This window comes from Eucalyptus grandis, chromosome 5 (genome assembly GCF_016545825.1).
Source record: "Eucalyptus grandis isolate ANBG69807.140 chromosome 5, ASM1654582v1, whole genome shotgun sequence".
In the NCBI taxonomy this organism is placed as follows: Eukaryota; Viridiplantae; Streptophyta; class Magnoliopsida; order Myrtales; family Myrtaceae; genus Eucalyptus; species Eucalyptus grandis.
In genome coordinates, this window is record NC_052616.1 from 34235175 (window position 1) to 34261148 (window position 25974).

Sequence of the window (25974 nt, forward strand, 5' to 3'; positions counted from 1 at the left end):
TCACAGGGATCTCTTCACTTAAAGAGCTCTCTAAACACACTATGATTATGCAACTTTTTAAGGTCCTGAGACAAAATAATAACCATTAACTTTTCGAGATTACACACAAACAACAAGAGAATCTTACTATGCCGAATCTGCAACAATGATCTCACATCCAGATTTGTACTTTAATGTAGAATACAAAGAGTCACAAAACTATAGTTTGAAAGTAATTTTTCCATGAGTTCACCTTAAGAATAGGAACTACCTTGAACTGCAAGTTTGACTTTAGGTTTTAGTCAAATGAAGAGATGGCGACAGGATTAAGAACAATGAACAAAATAATCAAAATAAACCAACAATCAGGAACAAAGAACAAGTATGTTGTCTAACTTCATCTCTAAGACCTTAATAGTGCCTCATCGTCATTGGCAAACACCATACAAGCGAATTTATAGCTGTAGGTATACTCAAAAGTCGCATGAGCATCATATCATACAGCCACAGCAAGAAACATTGCCACAGCACCCTAATCCATGCCATTCTGTTGCTAAAAGGCTAAAATACAGCAAGGTCACGCCATGCGCTACACTTGTTATACGCACAAGTAACCAATAATCGTTCCATCTGAGATAGCTAGTATAAACACCTAGAGGGGGGTGAATAGGTGCACAAACAATTTATCGAAATACGGAAGCGATTCTTAGCATATGATAGAAAGGAAATTCTCTCTTGATTAACAAAATGAAATACGATCGAGGTAGAGAGAGTGAGGAAGAGAAAATTGAACACAGGATTTATAGTGGTTCGGCTTATTCCAAGCCTACGTCCACTCTTCCGCACTGACAGCCCACCGGCTGGATTTTACTATGATCAAAAGAGAAGTTACAGCACAGCTTTGCCTTGATTCCACAGTGTAGATGTTCTACCACACCTCCTCAAGGTTTCTCACAAATATAGACTGTCTTTTGTATACAAGTATTCACTCAAAGGATTTTTCTAAACAAAAATGAGCTTCAGACTTTGGAATTCTTCTATCGCGCACTCCTTGAACAACTAAGACAATCTTCCTTATATACTCCTTTATGCCATCATACCCGTTGGCACTTACCAAAGGAATTCCTCCAATCTACCCGTTTGACGGAATCAATTAGGAAGATTGTTCAAGCTATTAAAGGAACGTGTTGATAGCCCATCAATCCTGTTCGTCCATACAATCAGGATCTCGGTTTCCATAAGCAGAACCTTCCAATAATATTTAGGCAATCACCGGATCTTCATTTATCGAATCAATCTTCGATCAATCAAAGGACTCCGTTTATGTCTTCTCCAGCCACGAGATCTTCTCCAGTTGATAAGGTTAAATCCTTAACGAAACATCCAGATTCGGGATAACCTTTCTTCAACGGATTAGAGACTGTCAATGAGGATAGACTTTGAGTCTTGAGTCCGGGCTGTCCGGAGATCTTCAGACTTTAAATAGCGTAGTCCGCAAGCCTTGAGACTAGATCGATGTAGAAACGTTTTGTCAACTTCAAAACACTTCAAGAAGATTTCTCCAACAATCTCCCCCTTTTTGATGGTGACAAAACTTTCCGCAGATTGGGATATCTTTGACCCGCAAAACATTTCTCAAACACATATGCATATCTTATAGAGATAAATGGCTAATGAGAATAACACTAGAATGCAACCACAGAAAATAGGTTAGTCAAGATATGATGAAGCCATTCATAAGATATCAATATTGGTTAATAGAAGTAGTCAAGTCCAAGTCTAGTTCAGTTCTCATCCAGACACAAACCAAAGTCAAACAGATTCAAACCACAAAACAATCCAACAAAAAAGTTTAATGAATGAAAAGTTTTTGATCAAATCTTGCATCTCTCCCCCTTTTTGTCATCATTAAAAAGGATGAGATGAAGTCAAGATTGCTTGGGAACGCGGACAAGCCGGAAATCTTCCATAGGCGGACGATGCCTTCCAGCCTTTTAAAGTCTTCCTTTAGCTGTGCAATCTCCTCACTCTTGGCATTGGCCTGATTCTGAACAGAGAGGGCTTGCATCTAATCATTCAATGAATAGGAAGAAGCTTGACCTTCATTCTTCAAGCTTTGAACTTCGCATCCCAAGGCATAAATCTGACCTCGCATCTCCAAAAGAATATCCATGATTCCGTGAAAATCTGCTCCATTATCGTTTGAGTACTTGCTTCGGCTCGATCTCGATGGAGTAAATGCAGACGATGGTAGATCAGCATAATCTTGCAGGTTTGACGATGAAACTTCATGACCTTCCTCTGGAAACTGAGATGCATAAACATCCTCTAGGTCTGCTGGTGATCGACTGACTCCTTCACTTGCATCAGGACATGAAGACTTCACACCTTTCTCCCGATCTCCCCCGTTTCCATGCCTACGGGTGGAGAAGAGTGTTCTTCAGTTCTCCTTCTTCTCTTCTTTCTTCTTTAGGTCTTTCCTCCTCTGTTTCTTTTTCAGCTTCTATTTCTTCTTCTTCCTTCTCCTCTCGCTTCTTTCGTCATTTGCTCCGATTCTTTCGTGGAACAGACGACTTAAATTCTTCAAAGCCAATGCAGAGATTGTGATGTCTTCCTCATCATCTTCATCCTCAACAAGGAGAGCTCTTCTTCTCTTGGATGGAGCAACCATGGGCTCCTTCCCTTTTCTTTTAGCCGCGGAAGATATTTGATGAGATTTTGCGGGAGTCTTCTCCTTGAATTTCTCCAACTCCTTGCTCAGTTCCTTCATACGCATTTTGGTCACCATTTTCAGACCTACCACCATATGATCGCATGATCGAACACAAAAGATTTGTGGAGGCTGAATATTCAGATGTCTGAATAACTTCGTAACAAGGCTTGGGTAAGGTTGTTGACCTCTGTCCTTCATCATTGCTCTATACATGTGAAACATCACAAAGTGTGAGGGAGAGAAAACCTTTTCTAAAGAGAATGGCATACATCGCTTGGCCTCGAACTTGAAACATCGGTCTTGGAAGTTGATTTCGGTCGGAGGCAATTAATCACAATCTTGTGAAGCAAGATGTTGAATGCACCCATCCTTAAGTAGGTGATCTTTTCATCCGTTCTCCCGTCCTTCACCGGTTCAAGTGTGGCCCGAGCAATGGAAACTTTGATTGGCTGATATCTTCTCTTTCTACTTCTAACACATCCGGCAAAGATATTCATATCCACAACATAGTCTTGGTCTTTAACGCTGAAAGAGAATCTATTCGCATCTAAAAAGCTTAGATTTGAATAGAAATATGCAGTTAATTCAGCATATGCCTCTGTAGAGTCAGAGCATAACTTTTCAAGTTGAAGATAATCTGAACTTTTCCTCAAGTTCATATTCACTTTGCATCCAGAAAATCAAAATCCACACTCCTAGGTTTATTACCCCACGCTTCAGCAATTTCGAGTATAGATCCTTTTGCTCCTTTGATCCGAACAAATCTCCCTTTTTCCTTGATTTTCAACCGCAACACCCATTTTCGGTTGAAATTGACTCGTATAATTTATCATCATCATTCCCATCTACAGATTCGGCCCCAAATACCACAAGGATCACTTGGGATATTTGCAAGGGTTTCCTCAGCCACCCATTTTCGAGCAATTCCCAAACTTTCCATTTTTCGCAGAAAGATATATTCGTTCCCATGTCCTTTGTCTTTAAGAAAATCATCAATGTAGTTCAAAGGAGTACGAATTCCTTTTAGGGCACGATATAACCGGTAAATATAAGTGGGCTTTTGAACTCTTACTGGGGTCTACATCCTCGATGATTTCTTCCGTTGTTCATGATCAACGCCTTGAGGACTAGATGGAGGAGAATAACACTGTTGAGAATGTTGTGGGCTCGCTTGCCGGGAGTCACTTCATCTTCGTAAGATCGAAGTGCGTAGGCCCCTCACTCATCCGCCGTGGTCCCCCGCTTGCGATTCTTGAGGACTTTCTTGAAGATGACATCTTTCTCGTTTTTGGAAGATTCCTTGCTTGACTTTCCCAGGAAAGATGACAACTTTTTGAGGATTAAACGAAGAAGACAAACGGGAATGGAGGATTGATGCTTTCTAGGGTTTTTTTTTTTGAGAGAAAAGTGAAGAGGGATCGACAGTGAACGATCGTTTAAAAAGAGGGATAAACGAACCGTCACAAAGGAAATAAAAGAATGCCTTTTCAAAATAACTGTTTTTTCCGCAAAAATAGCCATTTCAAAATAACTTCCTTTTTGAAAATGAAACGATGCAATATTTACGTCAATTAAATATAGCAACAATTTAAACACAGCCTGACAATCGTACCTTTTCAAGATGAGATTCAAGGGAGAAAGACTTACAGTCTGACGGACGTACCAAGACTGTCTTTCAGATAAAGTCTTGTAAGTCTGAGTCGGGAAGTCTTTAGACTTTGATATCCTCATACCTCAAAATGTTGAGTGGGAACGTATAGACTCAAATTGATTTTTTCTCCAAAGGCTTTGTGAATATATCTGCTAGTTGATTCTTTGAGTCAACAAATTGAATTGAAACATCTCCATTTTGAACATGGTCTCTAATAAAGTGATGTCGAATCTCTATATGCTTTGCTCTTGAGTGGAGAATTGGATTTTTGGTGAGGTTGATAGCGCTGGTATTGTCGCAATTAATCTCCGTGCATGAGTCTTCAATTTCAAAGTCTCTTAGCTGTTGTTTTATCCATAGAATTTGCGAACAGCAGCTTCCTGGCTACATACTCGCTTCGTTGTTGAAAGGGACACAAGTGCTTTGTTTCCTTGAAAACCAAGACACCGTCCCGCTTCCAAGCAACCGGCAAGTTCCCGAAGTGCTCTTTCTATCAACTCGCAACCGGCCAGATCTGCGTCTCGAATATCCTGGAAGATTAAAGTCTCCTTCTTAGGATACTAAAGACCGATGCTTGATGATGAAGCAACGTATTTAATGATGCGTTTCGCAGCACCGAGATGGGATTCTCTAGGATCCGATTGAAACCTAGCACGAGATGCAAACACTCAACAAGATGTCGTCTAGAGGCAGTAAGATAAAGGAGTGAACCAATGATGCTCTGTACAGCTTTTGATCAACTTTCTTCCATTCTTCATCTTTGTCTATCTTCAAAGAACTTGACATCGGTATGTCGGTCTTTTTGCACTTTTCCAGTCCAAATCTTTTGACAAGATCATTAACATATTTTTCTTGATAAATAAAAGTTCATTCCTTCAATTGTTTTATTTGAAGACCAAGAAAGAATGTTAACTCTCCCATCATACTCATTTCAAATTCATCCCGCATAGACTTAGAAAATTTCTTGCACATATTTTCATTAGAAGATCCAAAAATAATGTCATCCACATATATTTGAACAAGTAAGAAACTTTTGATCTCCTTTTTGATAAATAAAGTCATATCTATTTTACCTTTTACAAAACCATTTTGTATTAAAAACTTACTTAATCTGTCGTACCAAGCTCGAGGTGCTTGCTTTAAACCATACAAAGCATTTTTCAGTCGAAGACCGAAGTCCGGCTTCTTTGGGTCTTCAAACCCCGGTGGTTGTTCCACATAAACTTCCTCATGAATAAATCCATTTAGGAAGGTGCTTTTGACGTCCATTTGGAATAACTTGAAATTCTTATAACAAGCAAACGCAAGTAATAGTCGAATAGCTTCTAACCTTGCTACTGGAGCGTAAGTCTTATCATAGTCTATTCCTTCTTCTTGCGTATATCCCTTGGCCACGAGTCTTGCTTTGTTTCGTACAACTTTTCCTTTCTCATTCATCTTGTTTCGAACACCCATTTAGCTCCAATAACAGTTTTACCTTTTGGTTTGGATGTCAATTCCCGACATCATTAATGCTGAACTGTTCGAGCTCTTCTTGCATAGCTTCAATCCAGCTTTCATCGATAAAGCTTCTTCTATGCTTTTTGGTTCAATTTCAGAAACAAGAGCCACAAAGACTAGACTCTTCTCGCCTTTTGGATCTGGTGCGAATTCCTTCATTAATTTCGCCGATTATAAGATCTTTGGGATGACTGGACTTATGCTTCCAGTTACTTGTTGATTTTTCTGGATGATGATCTCTTTCTTTGTTTGGATCTTCACGAACATCCCGACGCTGGTTTTCCAGTCCGAGATGCTTCTTGAGTTGTAAGCTTTGGAAGATGGAGCGGGTTCGAGACTCTTCTTGATGAGTCGACTTGATTCATCTTGCGTTGAGTCTTGAAATTTGACATTCATTGACTCCTCCACAGATCGGCTCTTCTTGTTATAGACTCAAGGCTTTGCTTGATGTAGAATATCCAAGGAAGATACCTTCATCTGATCTTTCTTCAAACTTACCAACTCGATCTTTTGCATATTTCAATATAAAACATTTGCAACCGAATACATGAAAGTATGAAACAATAGGCTTCTTATCTTTGAACAATTCGTAAGAGGTTTTCTAAAATAGGTCTTAAGAAGACTCTATTGATGATATAACATGCTGTTGAAACAGCTTCAGCCCAAAATCGTGAAGAAATCTTGCTTTCAATTAAAAGAGTTCTAGCCATTTCTGAAGAGATCTGTTCTTTCTTTCCACAACTCCATTTTGCTTTGAGGAATATATGGAGAGGAGAACACATGATTAAAGCCAGATTCATCACAAAATTTTGTAAAATCTTGATTTTCAAATTCACCTCCATGATCTGTTCTTATACTTGAGATAACACATCCTTTTTTATTTTGAACCTTTTTAGCAAACTTTTCAAAATACGAGAAGGTTTCGGACTTACTTGCAAGGAAATATACCCAAGTAAAACGGGAGTAATCGTCCACAATTACTAGGCAATATTTCTTACCTCCAATATTCTATGTTCTGGTTGGTCTGAAGAGATCCATATGCAGCAACTGTAGTATATGATTAGTAGAGACATGATTTATTGGCTTAAATGAATTTCTTACCTGTTTTCCCAGAATACATGGAGTGCATGGATCAGTCTTTTGATAAGGTAATTTGGGTAGTCCTCGAACAAGCTGTTTTGATGAGATTTTGGCTAATTGCTTCATGTTGACATGACCAAGCTTTCTATGCCATAAGCTTGCTTCGTCTTGAATTGAGATAAAACATTGCGATTCATTTGGTTTCACATCCAGAAGATAGATGTTTCCATGTCTTCGACCCATGAAAGATCGAGTAGAGTCTTTACCGATTCCGTAACATATTCCTTCTTGAAAGAAGATCTTGAAACCAAGTATCACAAAGTTGACTAATGCTTTGAGAAGATTGTAATTGAGTCCTTCCACTAAGGAAACATTACTTATTGTGAGATTTCCAATTTTCATAGTTCCAAATCCCACAATACTTCCTTTGTTGTTTCCTCCAAATGAAACTTTTCCACCATTTACTTGAGCAAGCTTTATAAAACAATTTGAGTCTCCTGTCATGTGTCTTGAGCATCCCTTTGTCAAGATACCACTTTACCTTTTTCTTGACGGTGACCTGCATTTAAAAAAAAGAGTCTCAAGCTTTCTTTGGTACCCAAACTTTCTTGGGTCCTTTGGTGTTAGTAACATAAGTATTAGCCCATAATTTCTTAACGGGTTTCCAAACCATAGGACACTCTTTTTCAAAGTGATCCGGACTGTTGCATTTTGAACATCTGAGAGCATTTCTACCTACAGATTTTACAAAAACTTTCTTGAAGTGATTTTTGTAAACCTCTCTCGAGAGTCTTTTCTTAATTCTTTCTTTTACTTTAGGAAAATCAATCAAGGGAATTGTTTCTGCTGTCATACCTAGACCGGACTTATTGAAGTAAGGTCTTTGTGTTGAAAGAATTTTCTCAAGTTTTTCAGACCCTATTGAAAATTTCTTTGAGATATTTGATAAGTCTGTTTTTAAAAGAGCATTTTCTTTTAAAAGATTATCTTCATTTTCTTTAAGAGTGGAAACAAATCAAGTCTAGACTTTTAACTCTTTCTACTAAAACATTTTCCTTTTGCTTTAGAGCCGAGTTTTCCTTTTCGTTCGGAAATTCTTTTGAGATAAGTCTTAAGACTAAAACACGGTTCATCAATGTATTTAGAAACTTTGACAAGAATTTTAAAATTACTTGCCTCAAATTCACCGTCGAATCGAGTCCGATCCAGTCCGAGTCCGATTGTCGCCATCGACATAGATTGGCATATTCATTATCACTTTCTTCACACTCGTGTCATTCCGTGTTTCGGCTTTGAGAGCTTTTCGAAATTTTTCAGCCTTTCCTTTCTTCTTCTTCGAAGAGGACAGTTGGGTCCGATGTGTCCCTTTTCTTACATTCAAAGCAGACTATGTCTTTGTTTGGTTCCTCATCATCAACGGACTTGGTCCGCTGTCTTTGAAAGCTTTGATTCTTTGAGTTGAACCTTCTTCCTTTTCTATTCAGTTTTCTGAATCTTCTTATCATGAGAGCAAGCTCCTCATCGTCCATATCTTCTTCGTAATCTGTATCATCGAATCATCATTTGATTTTAATGCAATGGATTTCTTACCTTTTGGATCTTCATCTTCATTGATCCGTTCCACTTCATAAGATCGAAGAGTTCCAATTAGCTCGTCGACGAGATAGTGGCATAATTCTTTGCGTCTCTCTTATCGAAATCTTTATGTGATTCCAATCCTCGGAGAGTCCACGCAGCAGCTTGTTTACCTTCATGGGATCGAAGTTGGTTGACCTTGATTTTCAAGACCATTCACAATATCTCGAAACGACTAAACATGTCGATATAGATTCTCCGGTTTCATTCTCAAGGCTTCGTATTGACCGAGAAGAATGTTGATTCTTGTTTCCTTCACTCGACCTGTTCCTTCATAGGTGATATGCAATCGTCCCAAACTTCTTTTGCTGTACCACAAGAAGATATTCTATTATATTCAGTTGGTGATAAAGCACAATATAAGGAGTAAATTGCTTTTGCATCGAGTGCTTGTCTCTTGATTATTTCTTCCGAGACATTCCGCCGGTCTCATCAGTTTCTTTTCCTCTTTCGAGACTCGATGCAAAGTGGTAGGAGTAATTCCTTTTTCTACAACGTCCCATTCCAGAGGATCCTTTGATCGAAGGAAAGTTTTCATCTTGTTCTTCCAGATGTTGTAATCCTTTCCATCAAAGTAGGGTGGTCCGGGTATTGCTTTGCCCTTCCATTAGCCCCGGTGCTAGCATACTAGCCATGGATCTTTTACTACGAAGTAAAACACTTCAAATAAAGTAAGTACAATGTGCTCGATACCAATTGAGATAGCTAGTATAAACACCTAGAGGGGGTGAATAGGTGCACAAACAATTTATCGAAATACGGAAGCGATTCTTAGCATATGATAGAAAGGAAATTCTCTCTTGATTAACAAAATGAAATACGATCGAGGTAGAGAGAGTGAGGAAGAGAAAATTGAACACAGGATTTATAGTGGTTCGGCTTATTCCAAGCCTACGTCCACTCTTCCGCACTGACAGCCCACCGGCTGGATTTTACTATGATCAAAAGAGAAGTTACAGCACAGCTTTGCCTTGATTCCACAAAGTGTAGATGTTCTACCACACCTCCTCAAGGTTTCTCACAAATATAGACTCTCTTTTGTATACAAGTATTCGCTCAAAGGATTTGTCTAAACAAAAAGGAGCTTCGACTTTGGAATTCTTCTATCGCGCACTCCTTGAACAACTAAGACAGTCTTCCTTATATACTCATTTATGCCATCATACCCGTTGGCACTTACCAAAGGAATTCCTCCAATCTACCTGTTGGACGGAATCAATTAGGAAGATTGTTCAAGCTATTAAAGGAACGTGTTGATAGTCCATCAATCATGTTCGCCCATACAATCGGGATCTCGGTTTCCATAAGCGTAACCTTCCAATAATATTTAGGCAATCACCGGATCTTCATTTATCGAATCAATCTTCGATCAATCAAAGGACTCCGTTTATGTCTTCTCCAGCCACGAGATCTTCTCCAGTTGATAAGGTTAAATCCTTAACGAAACATCCAGTTCTGGATAACCTTTCTTCAACGGATTAGAGACTATCAATGAGGATAGACTTTGAGTCTTGAGTCTAGCTGTCCGGAGGTCTTCAGACTTTAAATAGCAAAGTCTGCAAGCCTTCAGACTAGACTGATAGAAACGTTTTGTCAACTTCAAAACATTTCAAGAAGATTTCTCAAACACCATCTCTACATGATGTACATGATTTTCAGAAAAGCAAGGAATCATAAGTTCAAAGTTTTCACCTAGTAGTGCAAAGGCATGAGAAGATTCAACAGGAAGAATCAATGCACGCAGATCTAATTTTAAGCCTGAGTAACCCGTGACCTGTGAGGCTTTGGAGCTGAAAATCAAATATTAGCATTCAGCATACATATATATGAACTAATCATAGATTCCACAATGTCATAAATAGATAATGAATGGAAAAGGAGGGGAAAAAAGGAGGAGAGAAATGATACTTCATGCAACAAGGTTCAACAAAACAAAGAAAAACATGAACCAACTAGATTTTATCATTGCAAAGAAAATTTATTTAACCATTTTTTCTATATATAATCACTTTCCAAAGCATACTAATTATCGCAGAGAGATGAAAAGGTTATGGTCCAATCAGTCTTTTGAAATATATGCAATTGAAGAGCACAAATTGGACAGTTGCTCGACCAAAGAACTATTTATGCTTAGTAATTCACAACAGGAATAACGAGTCTAACCGATGGATTATCAACTATTAAGATACTGCACTTCGTCTTTTTCCTTAACCAAGGACATGACATCCCATTTTTCAAATGGCAATCTGGCTAGGTGTACCGAGTCTAGAGGAAGCTACATATGATAGCAGGGCATCTGAAAATTAGCCAAAAAAGAAAAAAAATGGGTATTTGAAACTCTTGCCTTTTGTTTACTAGGCCAATTCTACACCAATTCATAGCAATCATTATAATAAGGCTGAACACCGCTCCCTTAGACAATCATACTCAATGAATGTCAATCTGGATAAGTGTATGCGCCATGTCAAGATGAGCACTCTTAAGCACCTTATCCTTGATGGAGAAAACTTCTGAATGGGTTCTTATTTATCCAATGGCCACTAGTTCTATGCTTGCAATTTTACTAGCCCTTAGTCATTCCAAAACATTCCATTGGGCCAGCTTTATTTACCAGGGAGTGCAGATAATTCTCCAGACCAAGGATACAACAACGTATCTTCACTGCAGCAAACAATTTACATATGGACTAGTGTGTGTATGTGTGTGTGTGTGTGAGAGAGAGAGAGAGAGAGAGAGTTGTTCAGTAAGATCTCCAATCACCGAAAGCTCCAGCTACAGTTCTTTTTATTGCTGGTTGAGAGAATGGATTGAGAAGAAGAAATATAAAGAGGCTTCCTGAATTCTTCTTAACCATTACGGAGGATCAGTGCTAGGAAGACCACCATATTAGGCACCAAAAGATCATTTTTTCGGGAAGGTCTTCAAGTGGCCAGCAAGCACAATGCTCAACTTCATTGATTGATAAAGAAAACTTTGGTTCAAAAGTAGGATATCGCTCATAGAAGCCTCTTAAAATGTATTTTTTGACTATGGGTCCGCTGAAAATGACCTACCATTTCCCTTAGGTTATCTAGTGTAAATAGGTGCAAACTGCAGTATAATAACATTCTTTCAAACAGACATTTCAACTGGTTAAAATGCTTGCTTGCCATTTATACCATTAGTGTTCCCTCGTTCATAAAAATCTCGCAGAAGAGAAATGGCTTCTGATGCCATTATTCCTCCATAACATTTGAAACCCTTTGATCCAGAATTCCCAATGCTGCAAGAGAAACAAGAAAAAAAAGTTGGAAACATTTATAAATCAGGCAGATGCATCACACATTGCTTTTGACTGGTAATCAGATTATTATTCGCAACATAACTATAAATTTCAAGATCTAAAGTATGACCCCCCCCGGTAACTTCTTGTTTAGATGCATCCTTGGTACATCTCTTGCTTCTTCCCCCATACTTGAGCTTATTCTTTCAAAATTAAAACTATGAAAGAAAAACAATGTCCTTAATCTAGATTACACAACTTCATGTACTGCTCAAATCACAATGAAACAGATCCTGTTTTCACTACGTTTTAACTTTCATGTCAACAAGGTCAGAGTAAAAAATTGATGAGCTCTGATCAAGCTCAGGAAACATGAAACCTTAGCTCATTACAGCGCAGACAAATAAAAAAATCAAGCTGGAAACACAAGCCATACCCCACCATTTAGTGGGCACATGCCTTCATGTATGCAAGAAGAGACAATTGCAACTATCAGACAAAAAATGAGATTTCTTTATCAAGTATGTTGCCTATGGCATATCAGAAAGCATAAATTTCCTCATAGTTAGAATATCATACTTCTTTGAAGATATTATATTTCTCGATTTAAACATGATAACATTCAAGGCATCAAAGAATCTCACTGTAGTGAAAAAAGTCAGGAAGAAGAAATGAAGAAATGAGGGGAGAGGGAAGAGGAAAAAGAAATTAATGTTAGCTTAACTTGTAGCACTTCTCAAAACTGTAAACTTTTTAGGCAAATAAAGAATACCAAAATGTTTAACAAGTCACAAAGAATTTAAGAAAAAGGAAACAAAGCGGTAAAAGAAAGAATAATTATAAACTTGACTTCTTGATGCTTCTAGAAACACCACTTTCTTCCATTTAGACAAAGGAAAGCATTGAAAGTATGGAAAATTAGTTCCATAAACCCATTCTTTTTAATGGTTATATGTTACAATATTCGACACGTGACAACATACACAATCGCTATGAACCCACATCCATCAGTTATCAACATAAGGAATCGAAACCTCAAGTAAGCTTTATTTGTCAATTGTCACATGTCATAATTTCAAAGTAAAGCTATGTCAATACAACACAAGCAGCAAAAGCAAGTTCAGAAACTGACCTAAAACATGCCTCAGAGCTACTTGAATGCAAAGACAGTATTGAGCCACAGCCTCCAAATTTATCATTTGCACAACCATAATATACTTCCTTTATACCAAGAAATGGCAAGAGTCATCCAATCATTTATAAATAATTTTTTTTACCATATTTCAGTTTTATTTCGGTATGATCAACAGATATACCAATGTTCGATAATGCTGCTGCACACATTATGCATGGTTCACATGTCACATAAAGGAAGCATGCTGAAAACTTCTCTGCAACTTCTGCAGCCGTAAATCCAGTCCTCTGCCACTGTACAAGAAGAATATCAAGAGCTTCCATCTCTGCATGTCTTGTTGCCTATGAAAGCACAAGGAGAAAAACAAAGCAAGCATATCAAAACTTAGGAGCTTTGTCAAAGAGACAGTTGCTCATAGTGTAGTTTCAACATAAATTTTGGAAATGCAATTCTTGAGAAATGTGTTTTCTCCATTAAGTTAACTGATTAAGAGTACATGTATGATTGATCATATACTACATTAAGTCAATAAGTTTTGCTCGCTTGAAGTTGCTGAGAATATCACATGGAAAAAGAGGCTTCTCATTGAATCAACCACCTCCACCTTTTCTAACAGTATTTTTAACTATACCCCTGTAGCAAGGTGCCTTTGTTTTTTTATTAAGCTCCACAAGATATTAACAGGGCCATAAACTTTTGGCATCAACTATCCATTACTATCCATAAATTCATCTATAGTAATGTCACCTCATGACTATAAATGAATACAGAAATATTCTATTAGATAAGAGATGATCTCAACCAGAACCAGGCTTAAACTAGTTGTGTAAATGGCCATTGTATGAAGAACTCTGCCCAAGGCGCAGATTCTGACGTGTTAAAAGGCAATAAAATGGTAGCAATGCATTTTTACACCATATAACTATAACAAAAGTCTAGCTACATACGGCCTAACAATGTTAAAAACTTCACACAAGCATATAAAGACCGCAATATGGTTACAGACATAGCACAACGGCAAATGAAAAACATAAAACATTGTGCATAATAAAGCAAGATTATTGTTATTGTTAAATGTAGCCATATTTTATGAAGGGTAATGGGAAAAAAAGCCCTTACAGCCTAACAATGCATGGAATATTCAACTCATTTAGAGATTTGCTCAAATATATTAATTTACTATCTAATAAATACATATTAAGGGAGAAACATAACATGATCGACAATAAACTACAAGTGGATAAATTGAGGTCAATTTGGAATAATAACAAAGTGCTGTTGGCCAAAATCCATATAAAAGGGTGGAGAAGTAATGATAAACATACATTCCGTGTCTCGTTAGTCCGGTTACTTCCTGCCGCAATAACGTTCCCATCTTCAACAATCACACAGCTATTCAATCAAAGAGTCCAATCTGAAATCATTCACTAATTAAGACTCAAATACTAATCATCTTAGTTAGAAAATAAAGTAACATATATGCAATGCACCTGGTTACTGAAAACCATTATCTTACCCAACTGGAACTTCAAGGCTGTCCAACGCATGCTTTGCCTTATATAAGAAAAGATATAGATCTTGTTACTTGTTAGGAGAAAAAAATATGAGAATGAGAGTCAAAATTCTCTCATGCATGTGTCACGGGCCGAAAGAGAGTCAACCCAAGAGGTTCCTGGAGGATGATCGCGACTTGTCACGCCCCGAACCTCGAGCACGTGCACATCCCACTGCGGTCGATAGAAATGCGACTTCCCAAGACACGTCGCCGACCCATTCTTTTTAATTGCACATGCGGAAGCGGATAAATAATCCCCAGACAAAACTCAATTGGGATAGAAAAGCAGGATCACATTTTTAAAACCAACCACATACTTTTTATACATATCAAACTAGTTCATTTACAGGACTAGGCTATTTACAAAAGATCTATAGAAGATCGGTCCTCAAAAACTAGGCTGTCCTAAGATCGGCTAGACGGGTCCATTCGCCAGCTCTTGGTCGGGATCGGCGAAGTCACAAATCCTCTCGGTGACCCTCACGGTCTACCAAAAAGCTCCGGAGGATCCGCCATCTAGGGACCTGAAATATTATCCCACAACCGGGATGAGACGATGTCTCAGCGAGTCCTACCCTCTAAAACTCAATTAGGAAGAAAATAAGCCCCAGGGTGCTCTAGCCACACAAAGAGAATTGAGGACTTACCTCGCCTCAGTCCATTCTTGCACGTCAGTACATTTCATAATTCAACCAAATCCGATCATTCACAATGATTCAATTCAATCATATTATCTATCTTTCCATACCGTCTCTCAAACCAGTCGTTAATGAGACATAAGCTTTCTAAAGCTGTAACTGATAGATAATATAATAGCTCGCCAGAAGCTGCCACAACATTCAATATAGTATACTATAGCTCACCAGAAGCTGCCGCAATATTCAATATGGTATACTATAGCTCACCAGAAGCTGCCGCAATATTCAATATAGTATACTATAGCTCACCAGAAGCTGCCGCAATATTCAATATATATCCATATCATAACTACTCGCCAAAGTTATCAATTCAACAATAACCCAATCCATACCTCAATTAAATCAATCAATCAATCCAATCGATTCAAACTAGTCATACAAATCAATTACGGTGCTAAAAGCTAACACCGGGTATTTTCAAGTTAAATACCACAACTTCATCAATTTCACACAATTCCACACTTTTGGAATTATTAACCATAATCATCAATCACTCAATTTCTCAATTTAAACATACAATTAACACAAACCAACCGCACCGCGCGATCGCGAAATTCTAACGACCGCCATCCCAAAGAAAATTTTCGAAATTATTAAATAATTAAATTTAATTCCGAAAATTAAATAATTAAATATTATATTATATTAATATAAAATAATAAAATAATATTTAAAAATTCGAAATAATTAATTAATTAAAATAATTAATTAGGGCTTAAATTAGATTACACTAATTTAAACATACAATTAGCCCTAATTAAACATCCATTAAACTAATCATACAACTAATCTAATTTATATTAAAATAATCTAATCTAACCACCTAAACCTAATTAGACTAATCTAAACACCCCTTAAGCATGATTAACTTGCTAAGCAAGGTTTAGAGGATAAACTCACTTTGGTTTTGCGTGCCGGTGAGTTCACAATGACCACGACGCCAAGGCGGTCGATAAACCCCAAAGCGGCGACACCAACGGAGGCCGGGAAGGGCTTGAAAACGGGCCACGAAGTCTGGAACTTTTGCTGTCTTACGCTTCGATCCGGACTGAATCTGCAGAGAAGAGACAAAGAACTTTAACAAATAAAACGGGCTGATCGGAGCTCCGGCGAGCGGGTGGGCTGGCAACCGGCGGCTCCGGGGGTCAAGGAAATCTTATTGGAGGTTGGTATGGGTGGAGGTAGGGTAGAAATGGGGTGAAATTGGCTGAAAACCGCAAAACGGGTGAAACGGGCGGAACCGGGCGAGTCCGGACGGTCCGGCAGCGGCGGCCGGGCGGCCGTACGGGACATCCGGAGAATCGTTCCGGCGAGCGGTGAGGTGCTCAGGAACGGGCTGGATGTCTTCTTCGGCGATGGGTGGCTTGTTAACTGATTCAACCGGGAAGTTAACTTTTTACTCAGATCTTTGGCGAAAGGTCGGCTGGAGCGTAAGCGGAACGAGGGGAAAACAAGGGAAAAAGAGGTCCGGCGGGCAAGAGGAAGCTTCGGGCGCTCCCTGCGGTGCTGTGGCTGTCGAACGGCGAGCTAGACGGCCGAGGACGCGGGACGAAGCGCGGCGGCGGCTGGACTCGCGGTTGCAGGGGAGATGCGACGAGCAAGCTAGCCGCTCCGATGGGCTCGCGGGCTTCGGACGGCTGCTGGTCGCTCTCCACCGGTTTCTCAAGCTTTTTCCCTTCCTCAACCATGGAGAAAGCGCCGCACGAGGGATTCAAGGAAGGAGAAGCTTCGGCTGAAGCAAGGGGCCCCAAGAGCTCTTCTAGCTTCAACACTTGTCAATCTCTCTCTCCTTGCCCCCACCATGGCCGGCCCACCCTTCAGCCTCTTTCTCTCTCCTCTAGCTCCCCTACAAGCTAGTTAATAGGTCCAAAATGAGGTGTGCCAAGGGGATTTCGAATTTTGAACATTTGTTCACTTAATTCACTCAATTGCCAATTAATTCCATCCAATTGAAGCTCAATTAAATCAACCCATGTGTCCTCGGCCTTCTCATGACATTTCTCCATCAAATGATCCAACTTGCATCCCGAAGATTCGATTAAAAACGGCTCTCTGACAATCCCGAACAAAAACGGCCTTACTTTGCTTTTCCGCCAAAAATCTCGGTTTGTAGAAAAAATCTTCTGGAGATGAGTCGACGTTCCTAAAATGAATTGTGACATGCTAGAACCTTCAATTTCTGAATCCGGATTTAAAATCACAGTTAATTTCAATCTGGCGCGATTTGAGCGCGTCCTAATCTACCGGGTGGCTTTTAGGAAATTTTCAGTGCAATTGACCCATGGTTGATTATTTTCAAGCCACGACATAATCTTCGACACATTGGCGACTTTCGATTGTCGTGAAAATCTCGAGGTTTCAAATACGAACACAGGGTACCCAAAACGACAGAATAATCAGTTCAGTGCCGGTCGACGAGGATATTGAAATCAGGTGGAATCACCCACACTCTAATTACATATCTCAGTCGAATCGACCTATTACTAATCTCTGTTCGATTCTGACAGTGTCGTAATGATCCTTGCAGATTTATACGGTCGAGCGGTCGGTTCATGGTCGATTCTTAAGCCTATTGCATTTAAATTCCTTAACGGCTTCACCTGATAGACTAGTTATCTCGTGAGTGATCAGCTCGGAGAATTGAACTATAAGCGTGTCGATGAAAAGTCCGTCTCATTTAATTGAAAACAGAATCAGAAATTTGGGATGTCACACGACTCACCCGTGGACCTTCTGCTTTCACTCGGATTCCCACCAAGCCTTCTCCCTGAAGTTTCCAAGGGCAAGCGAAACTGTCATTAAGTCATATTCTAGAAGTCTGTTCCATTATTTATGTCGGTAGACGGTAGTTGACATTATGTCAATAGTTGAGGTGGTGCGATCTCGCCCTTCGGATGAAAAGCAAATCAACGGATGTAATCCGAGGCCCTCAACTATAAAAAGGGTGTCCTCCATCATTTGTAATCATCCAATCCATTTCAGAAATATCAAAGTTTCTAGAGGACGATCACGACTCGCCCGTGGACCTCCTGCTCTCACTCGGATTCCCACCAAGCCTTCTCCCCGAAGTTTCCAAGGGCAGACGAAAGACGAAACTATCATCGAGTCATATTCTAGAAGTTTGTTCCATTATTTATATCAGTAGAAGGTAGTTAACATTATGTCGGTAGTTGAGGCGGTGCAATCTCACCCACTGGATGAAAAGTAGATCAATGGATGTAATTCGAGGCCCTCAACTATAAAAGGGGTGTCCTCCCTCATTTGTAATCATCCAATCCATTTCAGAAATATCAAAGTTTCTTTCCTTCTAGAACTCCTCTCTCTTAACTCTCTCTCTCTCTACGATTCGGGTATACGAGCAAGTGAGCGTTCGATCGAGCAAGACTTGGCTTGGGTGATCCAAAGTTGCCCGAGTCGCTATGCGGTCACGATCCCAATCGATCAGCCCGTGACAAGTGGTATCAGAGCAAAAGAGAGATTCGTTCGGGAGACCAAGGAGCGCCAACTGTTTGAAGGAATGTCGAGCCAAGAAGCTGTCATGGATGGAGAGGCCACGCAAATCAAGGAGACCCGTGGCTGAGCAAAGAAATGAGACGCCTCGATGGATGTCGTAGCTGCGTTCAATGAGAAGATAGGGAAGGTCCGGAGTGCCGTGCTGAAGCTCATGGAAGGTCTTGACGATGTGCGAGACCAGATCATGGAGGTTGAGAGTTTGCTTCGTGAAGACTTCACGACCGGCCTCAACGAAGTTACTGCCCCGTTGCACTACAAAGATGAAGCCCTTGAAGCATCAATCGATGTGTTGAAGGAGCGCGTCCAAGTGATCGAGGAAGAAAGCCCGCGTGGGGACGAGGTCAAAGCCATGAAGGCGGAGATCCAAGAGCTCAAGACCGAGCTTGCCCTGTGCAAGTTGAGCATCACCAACGGTGCGGTGCCTACCCAAGCGATGCCCAAAATTGAGGTGCCGAAGCCTAAATAGTTTAAAGTCAAATGATCCGCCAAGGAGGTGGACAACTTCGTCTGGAGCATGGAGCAATACTTTGTGCCATCAACATACAAGACGAGTCGATCAAGGTACAAACCACTTCCATGTTCCTTATTGATACGGCAATGCTTTGGTGGCACAATAGGTGTGATGAGGTTAGACGCGGCACCGATCCCGTGAGCACATGGGACGACTTCGTGAGAGAGTTTCGGAACTACTTTTTCCCCAAGTTTGCTCAGTAAGAAGCCCGTAACAAGCTCCATCGCCTCAAGCAAAGAGGTGCGATCTGAGAGTACGTGAGGGAGTTCACGGAGCTCAAACTTCAAATTCGCAACCTAAGCAAAGAGGAGGCTTTCGGAACGTTCATGGATGGGTTGAAGCCATGGGCACTTCTCGAGCTCAAGAGACAGGACGTGAGTAGTCTTGCGTGAGCGCTAAGCGTGGCTGAGTTGCTTGTCGACCTCACCAAAGCCGAACCAAGGAGTCAGCCAAGAGAGTGGTGGTTGGATCGATCCGAGGACGAAGCAAGAAGCACTCCTCGAGGCACGCATGATCAAGGCGGCCGAGCCAAAGCATGGGGAGAAGGAACTTCCAAGCCGTCCTTCCAAAGGGGTCGATCACCAACAGACTACACGAGTAAGTTCGATCAACCCCCGCCTTCTCCTTGCTTCATTTGTCAAGGTCCGCATTGGACCCAAAAGTGCCCGAAGAAGGGTCGAATCAACACCCTCCTTGCCATCGAGGAAGAAAAGGAGGAGCCCAAAGAAGACAAGCGGCAAATCCGGATTGGAACTGTGAGGATGATCAACTCGGTCCAAGCCCAATCGCCGTCCAAAGAGGAAGGAATTACATTGAACACGAACATGTTCTTCGTGGAGGTCGAAGTGTGCGGCCGAATGCTTTACGCTTTGGTCGACACCGACACATCGAACATGTTCATGTCAACCGAGGTAGCCAAAGCCTTGGGACTTCACGTGGAACCATCCGGGAAGTCGTACAAGCCCATTAATTCGAGCGACTCCATCGCGTAGGAGCAACTCCCGATGTGGATGTCAAGATTGGTGGATGGAAAGATAAGATGGCATTCGAGGTAATCCCTCTTGACAACTATAATCTCATCCTTGGTATACAATTTTTCCATAGTGTGGGACCCATGATCGACATGAGGACCAAGTACATGATGATTCTCGATCAAAAGTGCCCGTCGATGATTCCCATGATTAAAGGGGTGGTCGACACCAAGACCATCACGTCGATCCGACGCCTCGACAAGAGCTTGAAGGCTGTGATGCGCATCAACAAGCTGTCCGAGGTGAAGCCGAAAGTAGAGTTGGATCATACTCCAACACACGTCATGTCAATCCAAGTGCTTTTCCCTGAGGTTGAGAGCGCACTGCATGCTCCGTCCAAGCCGAAGATGGAGCTGCGTGCTAAGTCCGAGTTCATCATAGAAGGTTGCGGTCCATCATACGAGAGCGTCTGCACCAAACGAAACAAGAACAAGAAAGCTAGTGCCAAAGCTCGTAAGGCTACCTGTCGAGCTGTGAACGACGAGGACGTCACTCGATTGAGTGGGGGAGAATGTCACGGGCCGAAAGAGAGTCAACCCAAGAGGTTCCTGGAGGACGATCGCGACTCACCCGTGGACCTCCTGCTCTCACTCAGATTCCCACCAAGCCTTCTCCCTGAAGTTCCAAGGGCGGGCGAAACCGTCATTGAGTCATATTTTAGAAATCTGTTTCGTTATTTATGTCGGTAGACGGTAGTTGACATTATGTCGGTAGTTGAGGCGATGCGATCTCACCTGCCGGATGAAAAATAGATCAACGGATGTAATCCGAGGCCCTCAACTATAAAAGGGATGTCCTTCCTCATTTGTAATCATCCAATCCATTTCAGAAATATCAAAGTTCCTTTCCTTCCAAAACTCCTCTCTCTTGACTCTCTCTCTCTACGATCCGGGTATACGAGCGAGTGAGCGTTCAATCGAGCAAGGCTTGGCTTGGGTGATCCAAAGTTGCCCGAGTCGCCGCGCGGTCACGACCCCAATCGATCGGCCCATGACACATGCATATATAAAGGCAAATTCAAGAGGAAATCGGCATCACGTTGTCGGCAGTAAAAATGTTTCAGTATCATTATGCAGCTACCAATGGAACAAATGCATGTCTCACTACATACTCATCCTGTAATACAAATGTAAATCCCACCTAACAGTTAAACTGATATGGCTCTAACAATAGCACAGCAAAAACGAGAACTAATTTAAGAAACTACACGTTGCTCAGTCCAGAGTGTCTTATCATGGGTACCTCAGAGGCTTTTCTTTCGTTAATGAGCTTTCACTCAAACATTCAAGAAGCTTCCTGGCGTTTTTAGCTTCTGGGTCATTTTCCTTTACAAATGCTATGGCATATAAGGATAAAGAGAGATCCCTATTGTGAAGCCCTTGCAAATCAGAATTGACAATCAGCATCTTGGGATTTTGTCTCTATTCCACTGAATAACTTATGTAAACTCTGTGTTTCTAGTGATTTTTTTCTTTTTCCATATCCACACCACAGTGCCAAAGAAAATAACCACCCAACCAATTATCCATGGGTACAACCGATGTTCACATTATTCTCCAGCTCCAAGGAAATTTGGTTTTAAATTCTCCCTAGGTGCTAAAGTCAAAAGGTGGTAAAAGGATTCCACCGTCAAGCAAACACCTTTCCTGGTGGCTTGCCATCTCATTGCATTTTCTTCATTCCTCTCTGGTTTTGCCTCTTCAAAAGCCTTATGAAACTTAACATAGAGTCCTATCCCAGTGATCGAAGCTTCTGACAATTTTAATTGTCCTGGCAAACCTATCACTTGCTGCACATCTTTATAAATAGGCACATACTACAAATCCACATTTCCTAGACAACTCAAAGCACCCAAATCCATCCCTCCCTCCCTCTCAACCTACAGCACCCGGATTGACTCAGTTTTTTGCCTGAAAAGGGGACTAAGCCACCCCATGTACACCCAACTTCCCTTTGTTGCACTTTGCCTTGCTTGTTTTTCCTTTAAACCTAGACTACACCTACTTATTTCAATAAATTACCACCTATATACCTTCTAGGGATTGTTGCTAATTTTGCTGCATGTAATGTCGATTACCAATGGACGCACTACCAAGCATCCATAGAAAACACTTTCAAAGAAACATTTATTCAACATCTCTTGTCCAAATTCAACTATACATTCTTCAAGTTCCCACACAATTATAGCACCAAAGGAATCAAACTCAAACTTCAGCTCAAGTATTTCATCAACATAATACAATCGGCTGTGCCAGGCGTTACCTGATCTATAGCAAGCTGCATAAAACCCAGAACCTCAGGAGAGAATCGTTCACCCAAAGCTATGTTATCAGTTTCTATGGCTGCGGTCGGTGGTGGTAGTCTGTTGCCTCCACTCGGCAGTCTCCGTCACCTTTAGTTCGCTAGGTTGTTTTACGAAGAACTTCCTCTATTTGTCAGCTCCATTGGCAAGTGGCAATCTTCCACTCGTCAAGGCTCGCTGGTGTCGGATGAAAGATGAGCAATCAAGATATTGAAAATGGCGTCAATGGAGTTCCAAGTTTGCCTATGGTGAAGATAAGGAAGGAGCTTAGGAGTTATCAAAGAAAGAAGGTGGAGAGAGAATTAAAACAAAGAAAAAGAACGATAGAAGAAAGGATTACAAAAATTTATTTTAGGATATATATAGTCAACCTGGTTTAAGGGGAATTAATGAAAAGAAAAAAAAAAGGTTAAAGGGGATGCACGCGTGCATAATTAGGTGGTTATGCATAGATGCAAATGAGTATCTATTATGTGGTCCTTAAAGACCAATTATATTTCTACTATGATCAAAGGTAGTTTGGAAAGATGAAACTCAATTTTGACTTAGGCTCTATTTGTTTGAAGGAAAATATATTGCCAGAAAATTTCTATTTCCATTTTTTAGTGTTTGGTGTGGGAAAATAAGCTGGTCAAAGAAAAATGACTTCAGTCAACCAGAAAATACCAAGTTTAAAAATAAGGAAAATGACTTCCTAATTTTGAAGGTGGAAGTCATTTTCCAAAAAAGTATGGAGCACTATCCATACCCAAGTGTTTTGATAGATGACCAGGTAAAAAAAGGATTTTTTTTGGAGCATGCACATTCACTAGGAGACCACAGAATTCTTCAGACAAAACTAGCATAAACTGCCCATATGGGAAAATCGTGTTTCAATGGAGTCTAATTGATGTACCAACCAAGCAGTACCTCACCACACACTAGTACAAAATTCCATCATGGACTCGAGGTCCACAACGACAAGCCCTCTCCCCAATTGAGTTCGGACCAGAAATAAAGCGGGACAAGTGCGGGACAAGTGCAGTACAGAATCTGTACTTACGTGCTCGTTTAAGGTGCTCTCTTCATCATCTCTAATATACTGTTGTCATCTCTAGTATACATTTGCAAAAGAAGCTTATCCGGTAAGATGTTCAACACAATTTTCCCTGGGCAATTTTAATGAACACCTGGCAAGCTAATCATGGCAATGATAAACATACATTTCATGTCTCACTACACCAGTTTCTTCCTGCCAAAACGATGTTCGCATCCTCAACAATCACACAGCTGTTCAATCAAACCATAACATAAATAAATTTGAGATCATTCACTAATGAAGACTGAAATACTAATCATTTTAATAGAAAATAAACAATATATCTGAAATGCACCTAGTTACCGAAACCAGTTTCTTACATGACCGGAACTTCAATGCCGTGCTTTATACGAAAGAGGCAAATAGGTCTCGTTATTTGTTAGGAGAACAAATTATGAGGACAATAGGTAACTCGGGAAGAAATCAGCATCAAGTTGCCAACAGTAGAAATATTTCAGTATCAATATGCAGCTACTAATGGAATTAATCCATATCTTGCAGCTATAAGATCAAGATCTTGCAGGTCTGGTATAACATACTGGTCACAAACTTCCAAGTAATAATTATTAATACATACTGATCCTGTAATTCAGATGCAAATCCCACCTAACTATATGGCTCTAACAACACCAAAGCAAAAACAGCAACTAATATGAGAAACTACATGTTACTCATTCTAGTGTGTCTTATTATTGGTACCTCAGAAGTTAACCTTTCATTAATCAGGTTTCACTCAAAAATTTAAGAAGCATCTAGGAGTTTTAGCTTTCAGTCATTTTCCTTCATAAAAACCACAGCACATAAGGGTAAAAAAGAATCCTAAACTATTGCAAAAGCCTCAGAATTCAGAATCGACAATCAGCTTTTTGTGCTTTTGTCTCTGTTTCGCTAAATAGATTATGTCAACTCCGTGTTTCTTGTCATTATTTCTTTTTCAAATCCACAATTCACAGGGCGAAAGAAAATAAACACCTAATCAGTTATCCATGGACACAACCGATGTTCATATCACTCTCACACTCCAAGTAAATTTGGTTTTCAATTCTCCCTAGTTGCCAATGTCAAGATGTAGTTAAAAGACTCCACTATCGAGCAACCTTTCCTAGTCCTTGCCATCTCACTGCATCTTCTTCATTCCTCCATGGTCTTGCCTCTTCAAGCGCCTCATAAAACATAGAGACAGAACCCTCTATCCCAGTAATCGAATTTTTTCAGAATTCAATTCTCCTAACAAACCGACCACCCGCTGCACATCTGTATGATCAGTACATACTACACATCCACATTTCCTAAACACCTCGGAAGCACCCTCCCTCCCTCCCTCCCTCCCTCCCAACCTACAACACCCGGATTTGCTCAATTTTTCACCTGAGAAGGGAACTGAACCAACCCATGTACACCCTCCTTCCCATTATTTTAGTCTTCCTGGCTTGTCTTTCCTTCAAACCTAGGCTTCACCTACTTCTTTCAGTAAATTGCCACCTATGAAAACAAAGAAAGAAAAGCTATGCCTCTCCAGAGATTGTCGCTGATTTTGCAGCGTGCAAGTCAACAACCTATGAATTCACTATCCAGCATCCACAGACAAAACTTATGAAGAAAACACTGATTCAGCGTCTCTCGAACAAATTCAACAACATGCCCTTTAAGTTCCCACACAATTGCAGCACCAACCGAATCAAATTCAAAATCCATCTCAAGTATTACGTTAACTTAAACCAAAAAAAAGAAAAGGGGAACGTTGCCAGGCGTTACCTGATATATAGCAAGCTGCACGAAGCCCAAAACGAACCTCAGGAGAGAATCGTCATCAGTTTCCATGGCTTCGGGAAGACGAACTCCTGCCGTCCGTTCGTAGCCTCCGTTGGCAGGTGATGATCTTCCATTTCGTCGGAGATCGCTGGTGTGGGGGATGGAAGATGAGGCGTCGGTGGAGTTGGAAGTTTGGGCTATGGCGGAGGAGAAGAGCAAAGGAAGAAGCTTTAAAACAACGGGAAAAATCAAAGAAAAAGAAATAAAAAAGGTTTAAGAGGGGACGATGGGAGTGCATAATCAGACAGAAGGTTAAATTGTCGAGAAAGATGTCTCTTTTATTTCACAAAAAATTCAACATTTATAATTCTCAAAAAGTCAGTTTAAAAAAAAAAGGCATAACGGAAATAACTATGCCTTCAAATTTGTTATAAAATACATGTTCGAATTTACTTACAATAATAATAAAGCAAAGGGGGATCGCTCTAGGGTTCTATACCCAAGTATAAAATGGGGACTTGGATTGAGTGATGAATCCATGGGATAACTAAGTGCAAAGAAAGAGAAAGTGAAAATGAG

The 25974-nt window shown here is 40.4% G+C and overlaps 2 protein-coding genes across 9 annotated transcripts in view; both read right to left on the reverse strand.

Moving 5' to 3' along the window:
* LOC108959853 (TMV resistance protein N) overlaps positions 1–25974 on the reverse strand; it is a 34815-nt gene that overhangs the window by 406 nt on the left and 8435 nt on the right. The window lies entirely within an intron of this gene.
* Positions 124–25449, reverse strand: LOC104444781 (tRNA-specific adenosine deaminase subunit TAD2-like). Of its 8 annotated transcripts, none has more exons than XM_039312780.1 (7): positions 25436–25449; positions 14472–14509; positions 14281–14347; positions 13137–13288; positions 12953–13049; positions 10189–10348; positions 124–606 (listed from the first exon to the last, which is right to left on the reverse strand). In XM_039312780.1, the coding sequence occupies exons 3-7, from the start codon at positions 14328–14330 to the stop codon at positions 541–543; spliced, it is 525 nt and encodes a 174-aa protein (XP_039168714.1). In that variant the 5' UTR covers positions 14331–14347; positions 14472–14509; positions 25436–25449; the 3' UTR covers positions 124–540. The 8 variants fall into 8 exon arrangements, with proteins under 8 accessions (XP_039168714.1, XP_039168717.1, XP_039168720.1 ...); XM_039312783.1 differs by having other exon boundaries at positions 14446–14509; XM_039312786.1 differs by having other exon boundaries at positions 14281–14369; positions 14446–14509; positions 25436–25448.

Excerpts from the sequence above, each read along its gene's own strand:
- LOC104444781 (XM_039312780.1), bottom strand. The coding sequence starts at position 14,330 with ATGGGAACGTTATTGCGGCAGGAAGTAACCGGACTAACGAGACACGGA. Across the intron at positions 13,050-13,136 it reads AGCAGCATTATCGAACATTG|GTATAAAGGAAGTATATTAT; the intron begins GTATATCTGTTG and ends TGCCATTTCTTG. Across the intron at positions 10,349-12,952 it reads AGCTCTGAGGCATGTTTTAG|CTCCAAAGCCTCACAGGTCA; the intron begins GTCAGTTTCTGA and ends TTTGATTTTCAG.